The sequence below is a fragment of the Mus pahari genome, chromosome 4 (assembly GCF_900095145.1).
Source record: "Mus pahari chromosome 4, PAHARI_EIJ_v1.1, whole genome shotgun sequence".
In the NCBI taxonomy this organism is placed as follows: domain Eukaryota; kingdom Metazoa; phylum Chordata; class Mammalia; order Rodentia; family Muridae; genus Mus; species Mus pahari.
The window spans coordinates 86,125,202-86,135,323 of NC_034593.1; the positions used below are offsets into that span (position 1 = coordinate 86,125,202).

Sequence of the window (10,122 nt, forward strand, 5' to 3'; positions counted from 1 at the left end):
TAAGCATTTGACTTTTTAAAGTCCATGGGAGTTTTATTTGTTTGTTTGCTTTTTGAGACAGGCTTTCTCTGTGTAGCCCTGGCTGTCTTGGAACTCACTCTGTAGATCAGGCTGGCCTCGAACTCAGAGATCCTCCTGCCTCTGCCTCCTGAATGCTAGGACTAGATGCGCGCCCATCTTGTCCCCCTCCCCCCATCGTGTCTTGGCTTCCTTTAGCTTTCTTAGCATTAAAGCAACAAAATCCAGCTAACTCTTTGGGTGCACAACAGAGGCGCTACTATATTGTTTAGGCTATTTATTATGGAATATAAGCCTATTTGTTTGTGCCTGGGTGGGGTAAGGGTTGGTGGAGTGGAGAGTCTGTTGGAAATGTAAAGGTCTCTAGCCTGAGACACTGATAAATGGGAGATGTGTGCTAATTCTTCCACTTCTGCAAATCATCTGGAATGTCTTTGGATAAGTATCCTAGCAATGATATAAACAAATGTGGCAGAATATAACCAGAACTAAGGAAAAAGCTTTAAGATAAAAAATAGCAAGCTGGGCGTGGTGGTGCATGCTTAATCCCAGCATTTGGGAGGCAGAGGCAGGTGGATTTCTGAGTTCGAGGCCAGCCTGGTCTACATGAATGAGTTCTCTACATAGCACTGGCTTGAAAAACCAAAAAAAAAAAAAAAAAAAAAAAATTGGATTTTTGTGAGTTCAAGGCCACCCTGGTCTACATGAATGAGTTCCAGGACACTCAGAGCTACACAGAAGAAACTCAATCTCGAATTACCCAACCACTTTAAAAAACAAACAAACATAAAACAAAACAAACCCCACAACCAAACTAGGTGGTAGTGGTGTACCCCCTCCCTCCTTTTAAAATTATTTTGAGTGTAGGTGTTTTCTATGCATGTGCGGCTGTGCCCCACATGCATGCTTCTTCCTGGGGGCTCAGAAATGCTGAATCCCCTGGAACTGACGTTAAGGATGGTTGTGAAGCACCACTGGGGTCTTCGGAATGAACAAGTACACACAGCATAACTCAACCACTACACCGTCTCTCTAGCCCCGTGGCACACGCCTCTGATCTCAGCATTCGGGAGGCAGAGGCAGACGGATCTGAGTTTGAGGCCAGCCTGGTCTACAGACTGAGTTCTAGGACAGCCAGGGCTACATGAAGATACCCTGTTTTGTACTTCTCATCTCCCACCAAAAAAGATAAAAATATTATCTTGAAGGGAGAAAGAATGTGTTTTAGTTCACAGATCTAGGTATAGTTCATCACGGAAGGAATTGCAGGGAGCTGGTCACATGGCAACCAAGAGACAGAGAAAAAGGAATCTTAAAGAAATAATTACAGAGTTTTTGTTGTTATTGTTATTTTGAGACAGAGGCTGGCCTTGGATTTACTAAGTAGATGACTGTGGATCTGCCCCTTTCTCTCCCTTCGGAGGGCTATCATTAAAGGAATGTACCATTATGTATCTTACAGGAATATTAAACAGAAAAAAAAGTTTTTTTTGTTTTTTGTTTTTTTCTGAGACAGGGTTTCTCTGTGTAGCCCTGGCTGTCCTGGAACTCACTTTGTAGACCAGGCTGGCCTTGAATTCANAAATCTGCCTGCTTCTGCCTCCCAAGTGCTGGGATTAAAGGTATGCATTGCCACCACCCAGGATTTTTGTTTGTTTGTTTTTTGTTTTTATGTATCTGAGTGTTTTGCCTGCAAGTATGCACAGGCAGCGCATCTGTGCTTGTGGCCCGTGGAGTCTGGAGGATGCTTCTGAATTCCCTGGAATTGTAGCTATGGGTGATTATGAGCCACCACATGGGTGCTAGAAATTGAACCAGGGTCTTCTACTAAAGGCCACTGCCTCTCCATCCCCTCACACTTAAAAGAACATTTTAAGTAGATTCCTGTAGGAAAGGAGAGGCCTGTGTTATTTTTCCTCTAAAGTGTCAAGTTTTTTGTTTGTCTTTGGAGACCGGTCCCCCCCCCCCCTCCTTTTCTGTGTAATCCTGGAACTCGCTCTATAGACCAGGCTGGCCTGGAATTCAGAGATCTGCCTGACTATGCCTTAGAGTGCTGGGATTAAAGGCGTGTGCCACCACGGCTGGCTCTAATATTCCAACTTTTCAGCAGTGACAAATGACCTCAGTATCAACTCCTCCTGGACAGTTTTATTTAAAGGCTTCTGACTCAACGTGCTAAACTCAACTGCTTTCAGAGCCGTTCCGCCTTTTATGTTGGAAGTTAAAATACCTTCTTTATCACGCTCTGGTTCTACAAGCAGTTCGGGACCGGGAGGTGTCACCAACAGTGTAAGCTGTTCGCGCTCGCGCCCTGCTTACACTTTAACCGCAGAGCAGAAGGCTTGTGCTTTAGGACCACCGAAAGCTTTGGTTGCAGTGTGTTGCATGACCCACTTACAACCTGGGGACCCCAACGACGCCTTTTCCCTTCCTTTTAACCCTGAAGCCAGAAAAACCCCAAACAAACAAAAACAAACCCAACAGACACCCAAACCGTCCTACTACCAAGGGGAAAGCGCGCCAATCACACAAAGAAAAGGAGGGGGGCGGCTGGGATTCAAAATCATTTCTCCGGGACGTACATCCTCCCGGACCTATCGGAATTAACTGCGCGCTTGGTCAGAGCCAATAGACACTGAGTTTCTGGTCCAAGTCCCCCCCCAAAGACAAATGGACAATCCTCTAGCCCAATGGGGTCGTGTGACGCTAAGGACTCGACCAATCCCGTTGGGAGGTGGGTGGAGTGTAGGCTAGGGGGGGTTGGCGGTGCCGTGTCATGGAGGCTCAGTCTCGCAGCAGCCATTGAAGGGGAAGGAACTGCGGGCGCGCGCGTGTCTCTCTCCCTCACTTTCTCTGTGTGAAAGTGTGTGCGTGCCCGAGTGTGCGCGCGCGGGTGTGTGGACTCGGAGGTGGGGGCAGCCGAGTTAGTCCCAAGTCGTCGGACTCCATTTGCTATTCTTTTCTTTCTCTCCCACACCCGTGTGGTAGTGGGCGTTCGTCTTTGCGTCTCTTTTCATTCATCTCCAGACCTTTAGAGGTTTTTTAGGGTTGGGGGTAGTGGGGAGGGCAGGCGAGGGGAAAGGAGGAGGACATGGAGATGAAGAAGAAGATTAACATGGAGTTGAAGAACAGAGCCCCGGAGGAGGTGAGATGACTCAGCCCCCATCTTCCCCTCCCGCCCTGGATCGTGAGGGGTGGGCTTCGGGGGTCCGGGTGGGTGCGCGGGGCGGGCTGGGAAGCGCGCCCCCACTGGGGTGGGGGCGGGGTGTTTATTTTAAGTTTTAAATCACCAGGCTCTTGTGCTTAAAATGGCGAAGGGCTTAAGTTTCTAGGGGCATTTTCGTGAGCGCGCGGGGGCTCAGCCCCATGGCGTCCTCGCAGACTGGCGGCCCGGCCTCGCGGGGGCGGGCGGCGTGGGCGCGACCCCCGGGCCCTCGCCACCTGCGAAGTTGGTGTAACTTTCCCGCGGCGCCGCCACTCGGCCGGCCGCGGCCCCGGGCGTGGGGCTCGCGCCGATCTGCGCCCCACGCTCCCTCCGACCGTGCCCGCTCGCGGGCAGCGCGCGCCGGGGCCGGGGCCGGGGCCGCAGCGGAATCCCGGGACCCGACGGCGCGGGCCGCGATCCGCGTGGCGCGCGGACTTTTACGCAAGCGGGAGGCTCGTGCGAGCCTCGCTGCGCTCGGTGCGGTCGTAGGGAAGAGTCCCGAGGCTTGAAGGGGGCCCCGGAGGCGTCGCTCCCGAGCTCTCCGCCGTCGGATCCCCTAGCGGTTTACGCCAGGTCCGCGGGTCTGGAGATCCGCCGCGGCGGGCGGGGACCAGGCTCGCTGATTAGCGGCCGCGGCGTGAAGTCGAGGGACAAGGGGTCCGCGCCGCCGTGGTCCCTTGACGCCCGCTCAAAGGCGGGCTTCTGCCGGGCCTCCACGGTTATCGTGCAGAGCCACCCGTCCCTGAGCCCTGTTGATTTTCGTGGTTCGTGTGCGGGGTTTCGGTGACTGGAGGCGAGAGCGAGGTGGTGGAAACATTGTTGCTGAGAGGGTTATCTCTGGGAGGACTGGAAGTTTTCTAGAGCTTCTTAGAAGATTCTAGAAGAACTCAAAAGTTGAAAGCTGTCAGCAGGACGTGGTGACTGGTATATCTGTAAATCTGTACTTCTCATATCAAGAAATTCCCAGCCCTTGGGAGGGAGGCCGAGGCAAGACGCTGGTTGCAAGTGGGACTCTTGTCAAACAAGGCAAATCAAAACAAGCAGTTTCTCAGAAGTCTTGTGGAGCAAAAATGGGTCGTCCCCTCTGCCCCATTCTTTCGCCTTCAGTTTGGAGGATTACTTGACGTGCCTTTTTGCAGTCTCTTTCCTTTGGCGTGGTGTGGTAACAGTCAAGTTTATATAGTTTATAAGGAACTTCCGTTTATTTACTTTATCCTTGGGAAAACGTAAGCTGGGTTGTATTCTAGAATTCAAATTAGCAACTAGGAGTAAAGTTGAAGAGGTGGGATTCTGAAGCTAGGTCTGCAAAACTCTTGCAGAATTCTAGAAAGTCTCTGGTTAAGACTAGAATCCAAGGCTTAAGAGTTGCTTGGTGTGGTAGGCATTTAATCTGAGGCAGAGGCAGGCACATCTTTTTGAGTTTGGGGCCAGCCTGGACTAGTGAGACTACAGCTGCCTCAAAAATGATCAGCCGGGTGGTGGTGGTGGTGGCGGCGGCGCACACCTTTAATCCCAGCACTTGGGAGCAGAGGCAGGCGGATTTCTGGGTTTGAGGCCAGCCTGGTCTACAGAGTGAGTTCCAGGACAGCCAGGGCTACACAGAGAAACCCTGTCTGGAAAAAACAAAACAAATGAACAAGTCAGTGGTAGTGTCCCATGAGCCATTAATCCCAGCACTCAGGAGGCAGAGGCAGGTGGATGGATCTGAGAGGCCGTGCTAGTCTACAGAGCAAGTTACAGGACAGAGTTACACAAAGACCATGTCTTAAAACAAAACCAAACCAAAACAGACTTAAGAATCAAACCGTCCCTACCTGGCACTAATGGTGTGATGTCTTGCAAGTCATTTTGCATACCTAGGCTTCCCTGAGGCTATCCCAGGGATATCCTTGTACCATTTCTGCTCATTTGAATAATGCCAAAGTTACACTCAAGCAGAGAAGATGGCAGTCGTTGTCGCCTTTAAATAGACGTTGTTTTTCGCTCTGGGGATAGAGAAGCAGGGTTTGCTTTTGTGATTACATCTATTCAGGTGCACAGGGTAAGTTTTGTTACTATATCTCAGATCTGTGGTTAAGAGCCACCACTCACAAGGTGGCTCACAACTAACTGCCAGGAGTCCAACTCCCTTTTCTGGCCTCTGAAGGCACCGGACACATATGAGGTACATATGAGGAAAAATGGATACACATTTTAAAAAATAAATAAACTTACAGCCCAGAGATAATAAGAAATCCCCTTCTGAGTCGGAGAGATGGCTCAGGGGTTACAAACACTGGCTGTCCGTCTAGGTCTTCCCAGAACCCACATGGCAGCTCACTACTGTCTAACTCCAGTCCCAGTTATCCAACACCCTTCTGGCTTCCATGGGTACTACATGCTTAGGGTGCACATGCATTCATTCCCTGCTTCTCTATCCCCAGAGCGAAAAACGTCTATTTAAAGGCGACAATGACTGTCATCTTCTCTGCTAGAGTGTAACTTTGGCATTATTTAAATGAGCAGAAATGGTACAAGGATATCCCTGGGATAGCCTCAGGGAAGCCTAGGTATGCAACCATATGCATTAAGAAAAGAAGTTCAAAACAAAAAGAAAAGACAAAAGAAAAAAAAAAAAAGAGAGAAGTTCAGTCCCCCCTCCCTCCAAGCTTGGGACAGTCCATGTGGCCTCCAAGCTTGGGACAGTCCATGTGGCTGCTTGAGCAGCAGAAGGAGAAACAACATTTTGGATATTGTTTTATCTTCAGTTGACACCCCAAAGGTGGGCTGTCTTAGAAGCTTTCTACTACTAATTTCTGAAGGTTAACTAGGTTGGGATTCTACTGGCATTTATCAGCCTAACATACAGAGGCTTAAACAGAAAAAGTGATGAGCCTCAAGCCCCCCCTTGTAGCTTTGAGTCTTTCCCCAGCAGCGCAGGTGTCTCCTCTGGGGTGTAGGTCAGGATAGTGTGGCTCCTGCTCAGAGTCCAAACATGTCTCAGTAGGACCTTTTTCACAATTGGTTTTCTGCCTCAGTGATTTGAAGCAGGCATTGAACTTGTTAGTCCAAGGTCAGTTGGAAAGGACCTTACAGTGATAGCTAAATCACATCAAGTTGGGTTTTTAAAATATATACTTTTAATTTTGTTTTTATATGTGTGTTTATGTGTGGTTTCATTGTTGTTGTTTGCTTGCATGTATGTCTGTGCCAGGGTGTCAGGAGCCCTGTAGAACTAGGGTTACAAGGTGTGAGCTTGGGGGGCTGGGAATTTAACCCAAGTCCTAGAAGAGTAGCCAGTGCTCTTAACTGCTGAGCCATCTCTTCAGCCCACCATTAGTCAGTTTCCTTAGTATATGTTAATTATATATAGTGTTTCATACTTTTTTTTTTTTTTTGGTTTTTCGAGACAGGGTTTCTCTGTGTAGCCCCAGCTGTCCTGGAGACTCACTTTGTAGACCAGGCTGGCCTTGAACTCAGAAATCCACCTGCCTCTGCCTCCCAAGTGCTGGGATTAAAGTCATGTGCCACCACGCCTGGCGTTTCATACTTTTCATACGTGTGTGTGTGTGTGTGTGTGTGTGTGTGTGTGTGTGTGTATGGTATGTTGTGATTACTGTCATTCCTCTTCCCCTCCCTTGCTCCTTCCACCCTGCTGATCCTCTTTCCCAGCTAATCTCCAGAATGCCTTCGAGTCTCAGAGTCTCTCTCTCTCTCTCTCTCTCTCTCTCTCTCTCTCTCTCTCTCTCTCTCTCTCTCTAACTCAGTGAGTTGCGTTAGGGTGAGGACGCAGAAGGACCTGTGTAAGGACTTAATGTTTCGAGATTGACCTTGCTGTCATTTCAGGCAGGTTTAGACTGCATGGCTCAAGTGACCCTCCGCTCCCAAGTAGCTGGGATTACAGCCTCCTTACTCCATGCCCAGCCTGCCACAGATTCCGTGCGCAAGCGACCCCTCCCCCACCATTCCCAAGCAGCTGAGATGACAACCTCATGTGCCGGCTGAACCAGTGTGGGGATTGGCATTTTTGATTTTGTTTTCGTGTTTTGAGACAGGGTCTCTGTTTTGTAGCCTTGGCCGTCCTGCAGCTTACTATATAGACTAGGTTGTCCTTTGTCCTGGGACTCACAGAGACCCTCCCTCCTGCCACTGCCTCCGGAGTGCTGGTGTTAAAGGGGCCACCACCCCTGGCTGGGATTGTTTTTTGTTTTTGTTTTGTTTGTTTGTTTGTTTTGTTTTGTTTTTTGAGACAGGGTTTCTCTGTGTAGCCCTGGCTGTCCTGGAACTTACTCTGTAGACCAGGCTGGCCTCGAACTCAGAGATCCGTCTGCCTCTGCCTCCCGAGTGCTGGGATTAAAGGCGTGTGCCACAGAAATACCAGCAGAATTGGTATTTTTTATATTCATGTGTTTAGAATGCTCAGACACCGAAGGGTCTGTTGTTAATGCAAAGTAATTTTTATTTTGTTTCTTCTAACAGGTGACAGAGTTAGTCCTCGATAANTGCTTGTGTGTCAATGGGGAAATCGAAGGCCTGAATGACACCTTTAAGGAACTGGAGTTTCTTAGCATGGCCAATGTGGAGTTGAGTTCCTTGGCCCGGCTTCCCAGCCTGAATAAACTCCGGAAGGTGAGCTGGGATTGGCTGTGGGGACACCGTGGTTTTCACAGCTAGGCTGACGGAGTTCTTGGTTAAGTGAAAAGACCATTTCAACTGCCAGCCAGAAAGCTTCAAGTTCCTAGAGATAAGAAGGGGAGTAAGGGGGCTGGAGCCCTGTCTCAGTGGCTGCTCTTCTACAGGACCTGGGTTCATTTCCCAGCACACAGTTCCTGGTCACAACTCCATGTGACTCCAGTGCCAGGGGATCCAATACCATCTCAAAGACATGCATACATACAGGCAAAACACCAGCGCACATAAAATAAGTAAATCATTATTTACTGGGAGGTGGCTCACACATCTGGGAGGCAGAGGCAGGCGGATCTCTTGAGTTCCAGGACAGCCTGATCTACACAGAGATCCTGTTTCAAAGAAAAGGAAAAAACAAACAAACAACAAAAAAAGGGAACTGTAGGATTTTGGAATCAGTTTCAGTAATACCTAGAAATTTAAATTAGAATTGTTTTATGGCATAAAATTAGATTTAATATATACCACTGCCCCCATCAGAAAATCCAAATGAATACAATTGGAGCCGCGCCACACATATGCCACTGTGTGGGCTTCTGATCTGTTTGCAGATAGATGGGAATTGGGGAAGCTGGAGAGAATACGGAGTGTTGTTTTCAGTTGATGTGCTTTTAAAGGTCCTCTGACTTCATTAGTCTTTGTTTTTCTCTCCATGTCGAATATGTAGTTGGAACTTAGTGACAATATAATTTCTGGAGGCTTGGAAGTCCTGGCAGAGAAATGTCCAAATCTTACCTACCTCAATCTGAGTGGAAACAAAATTAAAGATCTCAGCACAGTAGAAGCTCTGGTAAGTGGAGGGCGTTGTCACTGGGCTTGATTTAATCTGGTTTGTTCATATTCTCACTAATTTCTGCTTAAGTCTGGGATTTCCTGAAATATCTCTTGTGGTCCAGATAGCTATGCTTCTTTAACTAAAATGTCCAGCTGGGCTTGGCACTCGTCCTGAGGCAGAGGAAGGAAGAATGGCCCCAAGTTGGGGCCTGGGCTGTAGAGTTGACCCCTTTCTTAAAATTATAGGCCTTGAGCCAGACCTGGTGGTGCTGCCTTTAATCCCAGGCCTTGGGAGGTAGAGGCAGGTGGAGTACTGTGAGTTTAAGGTCAGCCTTGTCTACATAGTGAGTTTTAGGACAGCCAGGGTTATGTAGAGAGACCCTGTCTCAAACAAAGGCCTCAAACCTGCTCATTTCAAAATGGCACTTATCCACCCGGCTTGACGGCCTGAGTTGATTCCTGGAACCCATGTGGTACATGGAGAGAACCCACGATTGAAAATTATTCTCTGCCACGCACATGCATGCTTAGGGAATATATGTGCATCTCCCTGCTCAATGTAATTAAAATGTATAATAAATACATAAGAAATAAAAGTTCAGGAGGTTTTTGAATCAGTAACAAATATAATGATTAGCTTTTATTTTCTTCAGGGCTGCTTATTCTGGTTTCAAGTTTCAGTATTTTTTTAAACACCTATTTTTTTTTTCCTATATTTTGAGATAGTATAGGAAATTATTCTGTCTCCTTATTTTCTGATAGGAAGGAAAAGATAAATAATACAAAACTGAAAATGGATACTCAGTGCGTGTGTGTGCGTTGGTTTTTCTGGGTTCCAGGGATTGAATCTGCATGGCCAGGCATGGCCAGTCCTTGTTCTTGTCCTTAGTGTGGTGGTACCTGCCTGTAGCCTCAGCACTCGGGAGGCTAAAGCAACTGAGAATTCAGGGCCAGCTTGGGCTATGTAACGGGACCTTATCCCGTCTTAAAGAAGGAGACAAAGATGGAGACTAAGTCCTGGTAGCCCCGGGCTGGGATCTTCCTGCCCTGGCTGGTTTATGGTGTGTGCCGGCACACTTGGGGTGCTGTTGCCTATTTCTGCCCAGATTCTGTCAGCAAAAATGCCTGGAGTGTCTGCAAGAAACTAAGTTGTAAGACATCTGCTGGGGACTCAGCGGTGACAAACCCAAGTTTCTCCACTGGTGCTGCTGCCTGTGCCTGGGGGAGTGGCCTTACAAACCCTAAAAGTGCAAAAAGTTGTTCTTTAGCTTCAAGTATATGTTTTTCAGATCTTTCATTAAAACTGAAGAACAGAACACAGTGTTTAAAATCCTGATTGTAACCTTTAACTTTACTTTTTCAGCAAAATCTTAAAAATTTGAAAAGTCTTGACTTGTTTAACTGTGAGATCACAAACCTGGAAGATTACAGAGAAAGTATTTTTGAACTGCTGCAAC

General features: G+C 48.0%; 1 protein-coding gene across 1 annotated transcript in view; it reads left to right on the forward strand.

Annotated features, from left to right (window-relative positions):
* The first annotated feature begins 2,792 nt into the window (after positions 1–2,792).
* Positions 2,793–10,122, forward strand: part of Anp32e (acidic nuclear phosphoprotein 32 family member E) — a 14,916-nt gene continuing 7,586 nt past the window's right edge. The window contains exons 1-4 of the mRNA XM_021196952.2: positions 2,793–3,163; positions 7,682–7,831; positions 8,559–8,681; positions 10,029–10,122. Coding sequence (XP_021052611.1) covers positions 3,110–3,163; positions 7,682–7,831; positions 8,559–8,681; positions 10,029–10,122 — 421 coding nt within the window. The 5' untranslated portion in view covers positions 2,793–3,109. The remainder of the gene's footprint in view (positions 3,164–7,681; positions 7,832–8,558; positions 8,682–10,028) is intronic.